Source organism: Eriocheir sinensis, chromosome 16 (genome assembly GCF_024679095.1).
Source record: "Eriocheir sinensis breed Jianghai 21 chromosome 16, ASM2467909v1, whole genome shotgun sequence".
Taxonomy (NCBI): Eukaryota; Metazoa; Arthropoda; class Malacostraca; order Decapoda; family Varunidae; genus Eriocheir; species Eriocheir sinensis.
In genome coordinates this window covers 9,691,298-9,708,945 of record NC_066524.1, presented here as the reverse complement: position 1 = coordinate 9,708,945, position 17,648 = coordinate 9,691,298, and the positions used below count along the sequence as shown (strand labels likewise).

At 41.7% G+C, this 17,648-nt stretch overlaps 1 protein-coding gene and 1 long non-coding RNA gene across 4 annotated transcripts in view; one reads left to right on the top strand and one right to left on the bottom strand.

Annotated features, from left to right (window-relative positions):
• LOC126999252 (uncharacterized) overlaps positions 1–17,648 on the bottom strand; it is a 40,972-nt gene that overhangs the window by 11,680 nt on the left and 11,644 nt on the right. The window contains exons 1-3 of one of the 3 annotated variants that reach the window (XM_050861642.1): positions 11,560–11,706; positions 10,820–10,927; positions 1,490–1,664 (exon numbers count right to left, since the gene is read on the bottom strand). In XM_050861642.1, the coding sequence (XP_050717599.1) occupies positions 1,490–1,664; positions 10,820–10,825 (181 nt within the window). In that variant the 5' untranslated portion in view covers positions 10,826–10,927; positions 11,560–11,706. Of the gene's footprint in view, positions 1–1,489; positions 1,665–10,819; positions 10,928–11,559; positions 11,723–17,648 lie in introns of those variants that run through there. The other 2 variants (XM_050861643.1, XM_050861644.1) reach the window with 2 other exon arrangements.
• Positions 1,532–10,132, top strand: LOC126999253 (uncharacterized). Its single transcript, XR_007753169.1, has 2 exons — positions 1,532–1,677; positions 6,694–10,132. It is a non-coding gene; the product is annotated as an uncharacterized LOC126999253 (long non-coding RNA).

Genomic DNA, 17,648 nt, shown 5'->3' with positions numbered 1-17,648 from the left:
ATCCTCAGCAAGCTTTTGTTCATCCTTGGCAAGCTTCTGTTCATCCTTGGCAAGCTTTAGTTCATCCTTGGCAAGCTTCTGTTCATCCTTGGCAAGCTTTAGTTCATCCTCACCAAGCTTTTGTTCATCCTTGGCAAGCTTTAGTTCATCCTTGGCAAGCTTTAGTTCATCCTCAGCAAGCTTTTGTTCATCCTTGGCAAGCTTTTGTTCATCCTCAGCAAGCTTTAGTTCATCTTCAGCAAGCTTTAGTTCATCCTTGGCAAGCTTTAGTTCATCCTTGGCAAGCTTTAGTTCATCTTTAGCAAGCTTTAGTTCATCCTTGGCAAGCTTTAGTTCATCCTTGGCAAGCTTTAGTTCATCCTTGGCAAGCTTTAGTTCATCCTTGGCAAGCTTTAGTTCATCCTTGGCAAGCTTTAGTTCATCCTTGGCAAGCTTTAGTTCATCCTTGGCAAGCTTTAGTTCATCCTTGGCAAGCTTTAGTTCATCCTTGGCAAGCTTTAGTTCATCCTTGGCAAGCTTTAGTTCATCCTTGGCAAGCTTTAGTTCATCCTTGGCAAGCTTTAGTTCATCCTTGGCAAGCTTTATTTCACCCCTGGCAAGCTTTAGTTCATCCTTGGCAAGCTTTAGTTCATCCTTGGCAAGCTTTAGTTCATCCTTGGCAAGCTTTAGTTCATCCTTGGCAAGCTTTAGTTCATCCTTGGCAAGCTTTAGTTCATCCCTGACAAGCTTTAGTTCATCCCTGGTAAGCTTTTATTCATCCCTGGCAAGCTTTAGTTCATCCCTGATAAGCTTTATTTCATCCCTGGCAAGCTTTAGTTCATCCCTGGCAAGCTTTAGTTCATCCTTGGCAAGCTTTAGTTCATCCTTGGCAAGCTTTAGTTCATCCCTGGCAAGCTTTAGTTCATCCCTGGCAAGCTTTAGTTCATCCCTGGCAAGCTTTAGTTCATCCCTGGCAAGCTTTAGTTCATCCTTGGCAAGCTTTAGTTCATCCTTGGCAAGCTTTAGTTCACCCTTGGCAAGCTTTAGTTCATCCTTGGCAAGCTTTAGTTCATCCTTGGCAAGCTTTAGTTCATCCTTGGCAAGCTTTAGTTCATCCTTGGCAAGCTTTAGTTCATCCTTGGCAAGCTTTAGTTCATCCTTGGCAAGCTTTAGTTCATCCTTGGCAAGCTTTAGTTCATCCTCAGCAAGCTTTTGTTCATCCTTGGCAAGCTTTAGTTCATCCTTGGCAAGCTTTAGTTCATCCTTGGCAAGCTTTTGTTCATCCTCAGCAAGCTTTAGTTCATCCTCGGCAAGCTTTAGTTCATCCCACCTCACCCCACCTACCCCTGTATCTCCCAGTTATATCTCCCTTGTAGTGTCTAATTTTCAGTGTTTCAGACTCCTTCACTACTGCAAGAGACCTGTACGCCTGCTTAAGATTACTGGGTGTGTCCGCCCCTGTCTACTAGCCAGGGCTGCCCTGCCCAGTGTTGACCCCTGCACTACTCACCCTTCTTGTTGACCGGCAGCAGGCGGTTGGCAGTGGCGGTGATGGCGAGGGCCTTCAGGGTCTTTTCATTGAGGATGCCCAGGACCTCAGTCAGGGCAGGGGCATAAGGGGACTCCCACAAAGACATGGCTCCGGTTTCAACACTCTGTGGCAGCTTATGCATGCTGACCTCTACCTGCAATGTGTTCGTGAGTAGTAATAGTAGTAGTAGTAGTAGTTGTACTGGAAGTAGTAGTATATAGGTGTTGTACTATGGTAATCCTTCCCTCATCCAACCATTTGGATACAGAAAAAATCTGAATACTAAACAATATCCAGACAGACCCTACCAAGACAATATGTAGAGTGAATAGCACTCCTTCAATTTTGGCAGTGCTATGAAGTCTCTGAGTTGCAGTATTTAGACATTAACACAGAAATATCCCAATCTAATGCTAGACACTAGGAAAACAATGCATAAACAACGTTGCCATGTTGCCTGAGAGCCCAGCCAGCCAACCGAGTTACTTTGGGCCGTTCCAAGTCCAATCCAAAAAGTTTCGGGTCCCTACAGAGTTATTCATCCTGAACTCTGTAGGGACCCAAAACTTCTTGGATTGAACTTGTAATACGGCCCCTAAAGCGACATTTGTAGAGACCTGAAACTTCTCGGATTTGACTTGTAATACGGCCCTTTGACTGTTCAGTGGGGCAGACAGCCATATTTGCTCAGCTGGTGGGTCAGGGGCTGTATCAGTGTGTCAGGAGAGGCCGGCTAGATGTCCAATTGATTTTGTTGAGTTTGCCCAACCAGCCATGTCAGAACTTTATGTCCAGAGACTTTTCTTCTGTTTGTTTAAACTCCTTAATTATTCTCCATTATGGGGCTGGCCAGGCTTTGAGTCTCTTCAGATACAGACAAGTAAATTCTGATATGATTGCAACAAAGCCAAGAAGTTGTATCCACATAGCCTATGGAACATGTTCACATACAGGACACCCGGATATGACAACCTGACTAATCGCTTAAGCTACGGTTACACTAATCACTGTTAACCCTGGGCTGCACGATTTTGCCTGGGCTGAAAGCCAGCCGTAGGCCAGGTTTACAACGCAAGGGGTCACATAGAAGCCTGCCCAGTCCAGCCGCCTGCACTCTTCCGAGAAGCCCAGATGTAAACAAAGCACGACAACCATGGATGTGGGAAACGAGGAGGACTGTGCCAATATTGTTGAGGCCCTCCAAGAGGCTATATTATGGCCTCTTGCGGCCATGAAATTGAATTTTCTAGGGATACCATGGTGACTTCGTTGGCGTTGGCTTGACAAAGGCCTGTGTTTGTTTACATCTGGTTTCCAAGTCAAGCTAGTGTGAAGGTGCTGTGTTTTATTAATTTGTGTATTGTTAGTGATCATTAATTATGCAGGAAAACTAATAATTTCATTTTATAATAGTATAATATTTATATATTTTATTATATAAGATAATTTGCTTTTAGTTGTATGCTTGAATACATTACAGGTAACTCTCGATTTACGCGAGTATTGTGTCCCTGAAGAGGTCGCGTAAATCAAAAACAATGTAAATCAAACAAGAGGTAGGTTTCTATCGAAAAATAAATATTCACTTCATTCAGTGGAGAGAGAGAGAGAGAGAGAGAGAGAGAGAGAGAGAGAGAGAGAGAGAGAGAGAGAGAGAATAACCATATCAATGAGATATCTCGAGACAGTTTGGGTCGGACGTCGGTAAATATAAGAGGCTGAGTAAGACAATCTGGCAACTTTGCACGGTGCACCCAGCCATACCACTGGGAGAACAACGATACAGCGCATCCACTCAAATTTACCCTGGGCTGGGCAGTTTTGGCTGGGCTGGGCTGGGTGCCCAGCTCAGACAAAATCGCCCAGCCCAGGGGTAGCAGTGACTAGTGTAACCGTGGCTTTAATAGCCTTGAAAAATACTAGTTGTTGAGAGCCGAAAAAGTCTGAAAATAGGGGCCACGGTTTTTACTGGCCCTAATGGTTCCTGTTGTTTTAATGTAGCAGCAGCAGCAGTAGTATATAGTAGTGGATACTATGGGAGCTATGGTTGACAAATCAGAGTATAGCCATTGCCTCAACTGATATTAAAATACCGGAGCATTGTAAAGTGCTTCATGACTGTTTACTGAAAATATTCAAACTTTAATCTAACCAAACCTAACATTGTCTCCTAAGTCTCCTTCACCTCTGCCTTATTTTAATCCAACTAGAACCAGTGGTGGGCATGGTTCCGCCAATCCGCTAACTACTATTTAACAATGGTAACTTTTTCAATAGCTGATTAGTGTTTTTGCTAACTTTGGAAATAGTTAGTGGACCAACTAGCTTCCGCTAAATGTAGTTTCTCCTCCGCTAACTTTAAGTCCACTAAAAATCACACAGGTTTGTTCTTGTCTGTTGTGAGCAGACACAGCACCACTTGAGCCACATGGCACAATAATTCCATGGCTTCCACTTTTGGGTAAATTATGCCTTAAAATAGGGTAATTGGACAATTATTAGGGAAACTTTTTGGTATTTTAGGGTAATGCATCTTCCATTTCCAACACTTTGAACTCGGTATTTAATAACAAGAATTCAGTATTTTCCACCTGACAAGAAATAAACTTAAAATAATAAAAATAAGTGTCAGTTATGGAAAAAAGTAAAAAATGTGTAAATTTGTGGGAAATCTTGGGTAAAATATAAGGATTTAGGATAAACTGAAGGCTTCTTTCTCTTTTCTTTTTGTTGTTGCTTGCTAGGCTCTTTGTTCAGTCCAGCTGCGACGTTGTCACCGTGTAGTCGCGTTCATTATTGTCGCCTTGTTTATTGTCATCGACGTCATGGAAGATGACCCGAGTGAGGACGCTTTTATTCTGCCTGAGGATGCTGACCCTGTTAAGGAGCTGGCAGCAGCTGTGGATGTACACATTTATCATCATCTGATTTTGGCATGCTATACCTTCCTGGAAAGCTCTATGTCTAAGCTACAACATATTGAAATTTCAGGTCACTAGGTCTGTTTTTAGCTTTCAAGTCACTCCGGCCCTCGGTCAGTCCGGCCCAAACCCTGGTCACTTCGGCCTCCCACCTTGGTCACTCGGCCCTTTCGCGCACCATAAGTTTCAATAAGTTTTTTTTTCCGCGCTCATTTCAAACATCGGGTCTCTCGCCGGTCGAGGCAAATTTTTTAGCTCGTTGAAAAATTTTGTTTCTCAGCTACTTTCTTCCCCCAAACCTGCATTTATCATTATACATAATATATAAATGGCTTCCTTATTTGTTGCAGTTTTTCATGAATCAATAAAGAAATAATAAAAGTAATTCATAGGTCTGTTTTTGGACATGGAATAAAGTGCGCATAAACAATTTTTCTACTTAGGTCATGTTCCCACCTCCATAACTAAAAACTTTGTGTGTCAACTTTCAAGGTGGGTAGATGTATTTATAATAGCAGAATTTTATCAGGATTCTTATGGTTCCTTCAAATCTACAATCGGACAATTATCACCATGAAATATTTGCGGAAAAGTAAAAATATTGAAAAAAGTCCATCTTTCATTTGCTTACGTAATTCACAAAATATAATACGCTACTGCCTGTAAAGAGAAAAGAATACAAATTACACCCAATCAAATCACTGTATTGCACTATATAACACTATTATCACTGCTATGTGGTAGGCAGCATGGGCGCGCGCATGCCTACAGCAGTGAGATGTGCAGATTGACTGCTGAGACAGTGACTGGAAACTGTCTTTGTTTTCTCAACCGCGCTCAAATCTGTGGATGCGGAGAGTGTTGCCAATTAGTTCATTTTGGAGAGGGTGAGGAAACTTACCCTCAAACAAAAAATGACGCCATTGGAGTGAATATAACTATTTAAAAGTAATATTTTTGTTCAAATGGACGCCAATGGCCTAAAAAAAAATTTACACGCCATTGGCGTCCCGGTGCGCGAGAGGGTTAAACGAGTATTGATGGAAAGTGACATTCTTCTCTGTTGCAACATTGTTTTTTTTAACATTGCCAACACGACTTTAAGATTGGTTAAAAGGAACATTAGGAAAGTCATCCTTTACTGCTATACCATTAAAGAAAATGCTAATAAAAAGTCTGAAAATACAAATAAAAGTCATGATTCATTGTATTCGGCACAAAATTCTTGAAAATAGTAACAGGAAAATAGAAATTGGTTCTTACTTTACTGTTTTAAGTCAACAACAAAACCACATGATAAAACCTAAAACAATAATAATAATAATAATAATTATAATAAAAATAATAATAATAATGTAACGAGTATTGAAAATACAGATAAAACATTCAAACTAAAAGCAAACTAAAGTACTTTTTCCACAAATTGAAGATGCGACCTTGCAAAGAATTATATTTCCGTCGCTGATGACGTGACAGCTTGCCGTCCCTGACCAGCCGCACCTGAATATGTACTTTCTTGGCTTCTTTGTACAGCAGGGGTATAAGTACACAGAGAGGAATGTGTGCGTTGTCTGCACTACCATTTAATTTCCTATGATATCCTTCTATGTCATTATTAGTGACCACAGTGTAATGTGTTTATTATGATGTACATGTGTATGTATGACTGTACGTGTGGCGACACCCGGTCGGTGTCGCACAACAGGATGTTTAACAACACGTCATGCTTTTGGCCGTGGGAAGCTGTGATGAACTGACACTAGGATCAGCAAATGATGACTTTCATCAGCCGTCATCAACCGGAAGCCCCACCCTTGTAAACTTTTGTGTAATACTGTTAATATAGTTAAAATACTATTCACATCTTTGACTGTCCATGTGAGAGAGAGAACTTAAGTGAACTAAAGTGAACTTAAAACGGCTATCGCTTGGCCAACTAAAAGGCTATTGTGTTAGCTCACCTACTACAATCAACTTGTGAAAGCAGGCAACGGTACACCGGACCTGACATGAGATAGCAGTTCGCGCCTTAAAAATAACACTTAACACAACCACGTTAAAAATAATGCTTAAAAGTTACTAACATAAATGGTGGCAGCGTCAGCACACAGCCGCACCCGAGAGCACACCCCGCCCCGCCCCTCCACACAGCCCGCGCGCCCCGCCTCGCACCTCCACACAACCAAGTTTCCTTGGAGGTGTTTCGGTGCTTATTTATTCCTACGAAACAACCAGTCATAGGTGCGCACTTTTCTTTGCCAGGCAACTCGGACCTTTGGGGGTGACTGTGATGGGCGTATATACTCTGCCCGCTGCCCATCCCACCACCACTACCAGACGGCGGACGGCAGACCCTGGCCACCCCTGCAGCCCTGCCCCGGCCACCGGCGAGGCGAAGGACGTGCAGGCACTGAGTAGTGGGGTATCGAGTTGCTGTCTTCGAGGTTTTTAACACATTTTAGCTGACACTCATTGATACGGTTTCAGTAATTACACCACTTGCAACATTATTTCAGGTGCATTACTATTATTATGTTCACGTGTTTAGGCGTATGGGGCCGTATCTAATCTATTAGATTTTTCAGCTGTTGATTTTTCTGGCGTGTGGATGTTTAATATTTTTCTTGAGTAACATTGTTACGCATTTTATGTATAATCATTCATTTTCTTTTCTCCTTTCTTTTGTGTATTTTATTGCTCAGTGGAGAAGTTTAATATTTTTCTTGAGTAACATTGTTATGCATTTTATGTATAATCATTCATTCTATTTTCTCCTTTCTTTTGTGTATTTTATTGCACAGTGGAGAAGTTTTGTCTTGCTAAGCCTCACTCATTATTCTTTTTCCTCTTTTATTATGCATTTTAAAAGCATCGGGGAGGAGTGAGCACATACTTAGCGGTGAATGATTATTACTTTAATTATTTTTGCAGCAATATTTTTTTATCTTTTACCATTTTACTCCACATTTTACTAGTAACTCTTTTTAATGGCAGAGAAACCTGACCCGAAGTTACAAGCTCTCACCGAGGACTATGAGGGGTGGGTAGAAAGAAATGACAGTGCCATCACGGATAACAGTAACTGTTGTGTAAGGAGTGTAGCAGTCTTCAAAGGGTGCTTGCTCCTCCTTCTACGCTGCATGAGCAACCAAGAGGTATTTACTTACCTTACTAATCCCACAGTGGCTTCTGCCCCTAATCACCCGCAGTTAGCAGTTAGGCCTTTCGCAGGGTAGCAAGGGAGGCAGATTAGTCGGCCAGGGACTTCTTGTTTCAAAGTGAGATTGTCATGGACATTTCATTCGTGTCAAATCCGGGAGATAAAATATCTCTCAGCTGCTCGAAGGTCAATCCCGGGAACGGGAGCACGGCCCTCATAAACAGGAGCGCGTTCACAGGACGGAAGGATTATGATGCGTTTCGGTCACTTTTTCTTGAAACATTTGGGGAAGATGGGCAACACAGCCTCGTAAAGGGTATAAATTTTGCTGTGGACACTGTGCAAACGAGTGTCCTTTTTAACAGGCCAGTGGACGCATATAGGCTATCTACTGATTTGATCTCGTGTTTTAAACAAGGAAACTGGACAGACGGAGAAACCATTTCTGTAGCCAATGCTAGATTATTACAATAGTTCTTTGTGTACATGATTGTCCTTAAAGTTCCTCTTCGAAGGAGTGCAGTATCCCTTGACTACAGCCCCACTGACAACCTACACGGTTTTATCAGACAACTTTTATGGCACTTAAAGTAATTTTGGATCCTTTTTGAAGCTTCTTTTGCCGTTGACACGTTTGTCGGGGAGGGGGGCCTTCGACCCTCTGACCTAAACCTTTTTGGGTGTCACCAGCGATAATATAAAAAATAAAAATAAATCCTTGGTGTGTTCTTTTACCCGTGGTTTAGGCAGAAATAGTCAGATAAATAGGTGGACGGAAATTTGAGCTTTACGATCTATTTTTTTTTAATACACAGAATGTGCATAGTGATCGTCTCCAAAGACTAGCGCTGACGCTGCTTTGTGTATCTTTCCACCACACGACTATAATCTGCATCCTCGCATTTACTAATTTATGTTTGGTTCCTGAGCTTTTGCCTGCATCTTTTTTTCATGCGAGAGGGGAGTGCTTGAGTAATACTTTTCACTCTAACCCAACTATTTTCTTTTATTGCTGAGTTGATGCAAGGCAGTCAGTCTTCTTAATTTAATTGGAGCCGTAATAACCGAGGGTGTAGACTAACATAGGGATAGGTACTTTTTAACCTTGAACCTCATGTGCTTCTGCTTAAAACAGACTTTTTTTCTCTGCAATGACACTTAACTGAACTTGAGCAGATGCTGTCCCTAACTTTTATTGTAACCAGCATGTGAATACCTGTAAGCTTTGGAAGTATGCAAACAAGTCTTACTTACCCTTTGCTTGACATACCACTGTTACCCGTTACGGGAATTATTTTTGGCGTCAGATGTCAGTCATCCACATTCGTTACGATCGAAGGATAGGTGGAAATTTGTCTTTTTAATTTGATATTTATTAATGCTGGAATTACTTTAATCAATTATGCTGGAATTATATATTTCAGTGAGATTTGTTACAACAGTGATTTCACAACTTGGTGACAGTATTTTCTTTTATTAGTACTGTAGACCTGAAAAACGGAGTATTAGGAGTTAGTGGTGCTGACTGCCGATGCTTCTAAGGTTCTCCAGACTTGTCCTTGTTATCACACTGTAACTATTAGGAGACTCTACAGATAACATTACCTCTTTTCAAACAACCTTATCTATTGTTGTAAACCCCACCCGTCTCGAAGGCGTGCCGAGGGTAACGACACTGGCAATTAATTGTCACGCAACGGATGAGTGTTTCTCTGCGACAGTTTTGTGTCAAGGTGTGACTCGAAGGTTCAGTGTGTAGCAGATCTTCTTCAAGGATTGTTCCTTTTTCTTTTAACTATTCCAAATAGCTCCATTGCCATGTATCCTAATGACAATTTAGTCAATTTATTTTTCTAGGGTGTATGATGTAAATAATTTTTTGAGCTATTATTTTGTTTTCTCGGAATAGAACTCAGCTTCCACGTCCATGACTCTAGCCCTGATTACCTCGATCTGTATGCGCATTACCCATTTCTTGTTACTTCCATGATTATTATCATTGGCATTTCCTGATGTTGTATTGTTAGGCGAGCTCTGACTTATGTGATAATCTTTAAAACAACTGTAACGAGACAACGCTTAGCTAGTACACTTTGGGCAACTGTAACATGGGTAGGTACAGAAATTTGTAAAGGTGGAGTGAGCCGCGAGGTCGCGACTCTTAGGGAACCGAGCGATGTAATGTGTATATTATAATGTACATGTGTATGTATGACTGTATGTGTGGCGACACCCAGTTGGTGTCGCACAACAGGATGTTTAACAACACGTCATGCTTTTGGCCATGGGAAGCTGTGATGAACTGACACTAGGATCAGCAAATGATGACTTTCATCAGCCGTCATCAACCGGAAGCCCCACCCTTCCGGACGAACTACAAGCAAATAAAACAGGCGAACAACGCAGAGAAGACGAGTGACGGGCTGGTGAGCAGTGCTCCGCTGCTCCACGGCCTGTGGTGTGGCTGTCTCTGATTTCGTGCGTCTCGCTCACGCAAACTGTAAACTTTTGTGTAATACTGTTAATATAGTTAAAATACTATTCACATCTTTAACTGCCCATGTGAGAGAGAGAACTAAAGTGAACTTATAACGGCTACCGCTTGGCCAACTAAAAGGCTATTGTGTTAGCTCACCTACTACAATCAACTTGTGAAAGCAGGCAATGGTACACCGGACCTGACGTGAGATAGCAGTTCGTGCCTTAACAATAACACTTAACACAACCACATTAAAAATTACGCTTAAAAGTTACTAACAACAGTCCATGTATCCAAGCACGGGATTCTAAATGACGAAACGTCTGTTCAATATGTTCCTCCGGGAGAAACGGGAGGGCCGTTAACTGTCGTATATAATCTTGTGTGGGACGATGTTTGACATCAGGCACGGCAAGTCCTAGTGACTGTACCTTTCTCCAGATTGCTTGATTCCTGTGTTTCTCTGGGTTTGTAACAATTACACTTCAGTACAATAAGTGACACTATTGTTAATAAAAATGAATTTATAGTTTCTCTCATTTACCAATAAATAAAACAACAAGAATGATCAGGTATATTTTTATTAACAATAGCGTCATTTATTATACTGAAGTGTAATTGTTGAAAGTCCCAGAGAAACACAGGTAATTTACGATAATTAAAAGAATAGCTCAAGATGCATGGGCCCTGTGACCCTATCGCTGGTGACACTTGCTAAGGATAAAAAAAAAACATCCACACAAACTCACGTTCATACACGCGTGCGCACCCAGGGGGCCGGAGTGACTTGGGTCGAACGCGGGGCAGGGCGGAGTGACCAGGGCCAGAAGAACTAGGGGCTGGAGTGACTTGTTTCCCTGTTTTTAAGGGTTTTAGAGCCAAAATACTAAACCGAAGCTAAAGTCCATATATAAAAACATCCCCTCCTAATGTGGGAGGGCTTTCTTCCCCCTTCGGCCTCCCTTTATCCATATCTGCAGAAAATGGTTATGAAGACAGATGGATAGTATAAGGTATCAGGAAATTTTGAATCAAACTCCACAGCAAGATGGGTGTAATACTAGATAAAAACTCCTTTTCTATTTTTCTCTCTCATTACTTCTTTCCCACAGGCCATCCAGCTACCCCTCGGCCTGCCTCTCTTACCTCCACCCTGCACCTCCACTACCATTGCCTCCTACATGGCCTTGCTCCAGATTCTCAAACACTTCAGAGGTTGTATTAGTGTGCCCATGGGTAGTGTTACGAGCCTAGGAATTATCAGACAAGGCTTCTGCACCATGGACGTGAAAAAACACTCACGAGATCCAGACTAACCTTCATGTGGCCTTTGAAAATACTTGTTAAATACCGAAAGTCTGTAAGGGCCACGGTTTTAACTGGTTCTAATGTTTTGTTATGTGTTATGCACCTGTACAGGTGCCCTGCGCATTAAGATCCAGATCCAGATCTACGTGTCCCTGCTTCCCCTGCTGGCTCGTCTGCTCACCTACTTATTACTGTCTCTCGCTGCGCCCCCCTCCGTCATGGGTCCTGTCACTGGTAATATAAGGAGGGAGAAGCAGAAGCAAAGGGCCATCAACAGGAGGCCACAGCGGCCAGTGTTGATCTTGATCTTGTTCTTGATGTCACAGGTGGCTTGAGATTTCTCCCAGCCAGCCTTTGTATCGGCAGCTCCTGTGAAAGAATTTTAGCATCTTCCATTTAGCGTAACCCGTTTCTGGGTCGTGATCTGGCGTGTTCCATTTAGCGGAACCGATCAGCTGACGCCGCAGCCTGCACCCATTTTAGAGGATCTGGGTGACCCGGAGGGACCCCACTGCCGAGCAGGGTTATAGCATCTTCCATTTAGCGTAACCCGTTTCTGGGTCGTGATCTGTAGAGTCCCTCATAGAGTCCCGACAACCTGATTTGGACGCCATTATTGGGGTATAGGTCCAACTCGGCCCATTCGATGTAACCAACTCGGCCCATCGCCTGTGCCAAGTCGGCCCATTTGTGATAGCCAACTCGACCCATTGCCTGTACCAACTCGGCCCATTTTTGACAGCCAACTCGGCCCACCTTTAGCAGAATAAGGGTATTTACTCAAATATTATAATGTTTTCGTTCTTCTTTTCCTCAGGTCAGATCAGATCAGATGAAAGTCGTCCAGTATAGCTTTTGCAACAGCACTGAATTTGTTCGTCAATCTTGCTTCCTTTTCTTCCACATACACTGAGTTCTTAGTACTTTTCTGTATTTTTACTTTCTTCAAATGTATATTTGAAATGCTGCAGAACACACGCACAGCAATATTACGCAATGGTAGGTGTAAAGGTTTTATTATTCCTTTCCATACATTATTTAATGACTATAATAACAACTGCATTTATATATAGGACAAATCCTTTCCCTAAACATTATAAATTATTTGGTTGTTGTTATAATTGTTTGAAAAGAAAGAAATGCTGAGAGAGAGGGGACCGGATGGAGGGCAGATAAACGAGAGGAAGGGGAGATAAGAGAGAGAGAGAGAGAGAGAGAGAGAGAGAGAGAGAGAGAGAGAGAGAGAGAGAGAGAGAGAGAGAGAGAGAGAGAGAGAGAGAGAGAGAGAGAGACGAGCGACGTGAAATACCTTGCACCGTTGCACGGTGGTGATGCAGCATCGTGATGAAAAGTGGTTTGGGATTTATATCATTCTGGCGGAATAATCTTGACACTACCACACAAGTGTCTCACTGTAATAGGTGTTTCGTATATGGAGTTCAATGCATTGAATCCTCATTAAGCCTGAACCATAGCTTAGTTAATCTGGTTAGGAACCTTCTTTATACAAGCACTTAAGTGTCTCATTGTAATAGTTGTTTCGTATATGGAGTTCAAGGCTTTGTATAATTTTCGAGACTGAACCATAGCTTACTTAATCTGGTTAGGAACCTTCTTTATACAAGCACTTATAAGTGTCTCATTGTAATAGTTGTTTCGTATATGGAGTTCAAGGCTTTGAATAATTTTCGAGACTGAACCATAGCTTATATAATTGATATGGTTACGAACCTACTGCTAGACTTCAAGCAGCTAGGACAACATGGCTGACCAGTGCTTGATATGCTGTGAAACTGTGTGTCCCCGCCAGGTAAGAAGATTTACCTTTAAACTAAATAGTACTCCAATGACATGTCACACATGTCATGTGTAATAATAATCTTGTATGTTTCAAACTGTAACGTGTTCTTTACATATGACAGGAAGCACTGCAATGTGATGGATGTAGCTACTGGCAGCACCGGACCTGTGGAAGTGGGATCACCCGGGAGCAATACAGGGCTGCTGTTAAAGAAGGTTATATTGACTGGATGTGTCACATGTGTATTCAAGAAAAACGAAGTCCGGGGGGAAACTTGTGTAGTTTCGAATGCAAACACGGAATATTTTGAGGATGCAGTGGCAATGAGTGATGTGCATAGCGAGAATTTGGATTCTTTTGAAGGTGGAGTGTCAAATGTCAGTCGTGGTTCTTCAACTGAGGATCCTACGCCAATGGAAATGTTTCCCTCAAGGGAAACAGTAACATATGAAAAGATTGAATCATCTTCACAAAGAGGAAATCCGAAACCTATTGACAGCACCGGCTACTCTTACACACTAAAAAGAAAAACTAACGTGAGGATTCATTGGTGGTGTGTGGTAAGAAACAAAAAAAATTTCATGCCTGGCGACAGTAAAAGAAGTGGGTAACACTTTTATTAGAGGGCATGCTGAACACTGCCATCCACCCGAGACCAGATGTGCTGTAAAAAGTAAGGTGTGTACACTCGTGAAGGAAAAGGCAATGGAAGACGTCTTTCGCCCTGCTTCTGATATTGTTGACGAGGTACTTCGGGAGCAAGTAAATCCTACCATTCCTGTTTCATGTCTACCGGCTCCATTAAATCTTGCAAGGCAGGGAAAACGTAAACGGAAGGCAAATCGACCACGAGAACCGCAATACCTCGATTTCGAAATTAGCGATGCCCACATTCCTGAACACTTTTTGCAACGGGACATTACTGTCGGAGAGAGACGGCATTTGTTATTTGCCACAGATGATCAACTTAAGTTACCATCTAAAGGGAAGCAGTGGTATGCCGATGCTACTTTCAAAATAGTACGCAAACCATTTACACAACTGTTCAGCATCCATGCATTTGTAAAATATGATGGGCAATTGAAGCAAGTTCCCCTTTTGTTTGCGCTTATGTCAGGAAAAAGGCGCAGAGACTACAAAAAAGTTCTTTGTGAGATAAGAGAGCTGATAGGTGAGCATGCCCTTTAAGTTGAAGAAGTTTTGATTGACTTTGAAGGCAGTGTATGGCGTGCTATTCCCGACATTTTACCAAATGTTACGATCCGTGGTTGTGCTTTCCACTGGGGCCAGGCTGTGTGGAGGAAAGTGCAAGAATTAGGCCTTCAAAGTTCTTACACAAACGATGTCGGCACTCACAAGTTTTTAAGGCAGTTGTTGTCGCTCCCATACATGCCACAGGAACATATAGAAGAGCTTTTTATCAGGTTTTATAGGAAAGCTGCAGGGGTGAAAGAACTCATAAGCCTTTTAAATTATGTGAAAAACACGTGGATCAATTCTGCAATATGGCCTCCTCACACGTGGTGCGTCTTCGGTCGGAGCATCAGAACAAATAATGATGTTGAGGGATGGCATAACATAATATACTTAAAGGCAAGGAAAGGAAACTGAAATTTTTATTTACTTTTAAAGCTCCTACATGATGAGGCAAAGAAAGTTAATTTACAGGTGCGGCTGCTGTCAGAAGGGAAGGTTTTGAGAAAGCAGCAACATAAGTATAATAAACATCACGGCCAACTTGTAAAACTATGGGACGAATATAATAATGATGAAAGATCGGCCAAACAATTACTGAAGGCAGTTTCTCATCATATTGCCATCTATGTTTCTTAATATGCACATTGTTATTTTTAAAAGCTTTTAGCAATGTGTTTTACTTTTTATAATTGTTTTATTGTTTTAGGATTATTAACGTTTTAATGATTTTATGAATTTTGACGTATGCTTTTATATTTTTATGAATTATGACCTTTTTTTATAGTTTTACGAATTTTACGATATGACTTTATAGTTTTATGAATTCTGACATATGCTTTTATAGTTTTATGAATTTAGTCGTATGTTTTTATTTTTTATGAATTATGGCATGCTTTAATAGTTTCATGCATTTTGCCCTTAACTTTTGCCTTGAACTTTCAACAATAAGAAGCCCAATGTAACACTTTCAACAATAAACAGCCCAATGCACAAACCTCTAAATAGCTTTAACAAAGTAAATTTGGATGTGATGGGTATGGCATGGGCCGAGTTGGTATAGTGGGCCGAGCTGGTAGTGGGCCGAGTTGGCAATGGACCGAGTTGGTAGTCACAATGGGCCGACTTGGCGATGGGACGAGTTGGACTACAACCCATTATTGGCCCTGTGTTTTCGCCGCGCTTTTCAAACACTAAAAAAAAAAAAGGTCGCTCACTCACCCTGAAGTTGAAAGATACTGAATGCATGTGGGAAACATGTTGTTGTTTTTATTCGTTATATCTTGTTGTCTACTACACATAACAGACCACTTTTTTGGCTGTAGCAAGCAATGCATGCAGAAGCGATGATACTCAGGGAAAAAACTATTACAATAATAAAATAAGTTTTTTTTGAGTTGAAGCGGAATTTTTTTTGCGATCATAAAAGAATGTCTCCTGAACGCACGCTAGGGAAGAGCCGGGAAGAGGAGGCACGACACAAACACAACGTGGAGGAGGAGGGGAGGGGGGTAAGGAGAGTGATTTATTGGCGGGCCCTCCACTTTATTTATCATCATTTCCTGAATAAATATTCAAATGTATATTACTATAAACTATCATTGAGGATGAGGGATGTACGCAAAACACAATTGTCAACTTATGTTAGAAGGAAGGTAATGTAAATTACAAAAAATAATTTATGAAGGTATGGACTCATGGGGAAGGGCGAGCGGCGGGAGCAGGCGGGCCAGGCGGCAGACTCAACAGGTATATCACATGCTAAAAAAAATCGCCGCATGAACACTTTACCCCCATTTCTTTCCTCTCTCTCTCAGAAGTAGCATTTCCTAAACGCGGGACATGACATGCTTTGAGGCATTTTCTAATTTCACGGTTCAAGGTAGGCTATATTACACACATTTTTTTGTTTTACTCACAATACCACACCGTCCAGGCATTTAAGAAAAGAAATGGGGGGTAAAGTGTTCATGGCGTGATTTTATTTCATGTAGCTATATAACCTATATGTTCCACAGGAAAACTATCAATCAAGTGTCAATAATCGTCAGATTATAACCATTACTTTCATGTTGTGCCAAAGTATGCATCGTATCTATAAGTAAAATCAAGTAAGTAAAATAATAAATAATGCATGCAGGACACCGGCCTATATTTTCTGCTTTCCCCTCACTGCTGTGCTGTCTTCACTGCCTGAGCCTCCCTCCCTCACCTGCAGCATGAGTCTGCCGCCTGGCGCCGCTCGCCCTTTCCCGCGAGTCATACCTTCCCATAAATTATTTTGTAATTCACTTACATTACCTTCTAACTATAAGTTGACAATTGTATTGCGTTCAGGAGACATCCTCAATGAAATGCAATAGTTTATAGCAGCATACCTTTGAATATTTATTCAGGAAATGATGATAAATAAACAGCGTTATAAAGATATCGGAAGAAAGCTTTCACTTCAACTCGCCAAAATTTCTTTATAGTTGCTTATTGCTATCTTTTTCCTGAGTATCGAAAGTTCCCCATTCATTGCCGAGTCTAAAGGTACCAACAGAAATTATCTGTCACGTACATGAGACAAGATATAACGAATAAAACATAAACATATACCATTATACACTGCCTCTCAACACGGTGAGTGAGAGAGGCCGCCAGCCAATCAGCGCTCTCTTACCCCCGTCCTCACCTCCCTACACAGCCTTGTGTCGTGCTGCCTCGCTGCTCCCTCTTCCCGGCGAGTGACACATGCTCATAAATAATTCAGTAATCCGCTTATATTATCATCTAACTATAATTTGATGATTGCATTCCGTTCAGGAGACATTCTTTTATGAAACGCAATCGTTTATAACAGCATTCCTTTAAATATTTACACAGGAAATAATAATAAATAAACAGTGTTATAAAGATATCGCAAGAAAATTTCCGCTTCAACTCGCTAAAACTTCTTTATTATTGCTTAGTAATAGTTTTTCCCTGAGTATCGAAGCTTCTGCATTCACTGCTGAGTGCAACGGTACCAACAAAAATGGTCTGTTATGTGTATGAGACAAGATATAACGAATAAAACATAGACATGTGCCACGCGAGCATTCATTATGCAGCCTTTCAACACAGGGTGAGCGAGAGAGCCAGCCAGCCAATCAGCGGCCTCGTTACAAATGAGGCTCGGCTCCACGGCTCAGAGTTAAGTGAACAGCCTTTTTAGCACACGGTCTCGCGGCGAAGACAGGGCCAATAATGGCGTCCAAATCTTAGGCTGTCGGGACTCTATCTATCAAGGG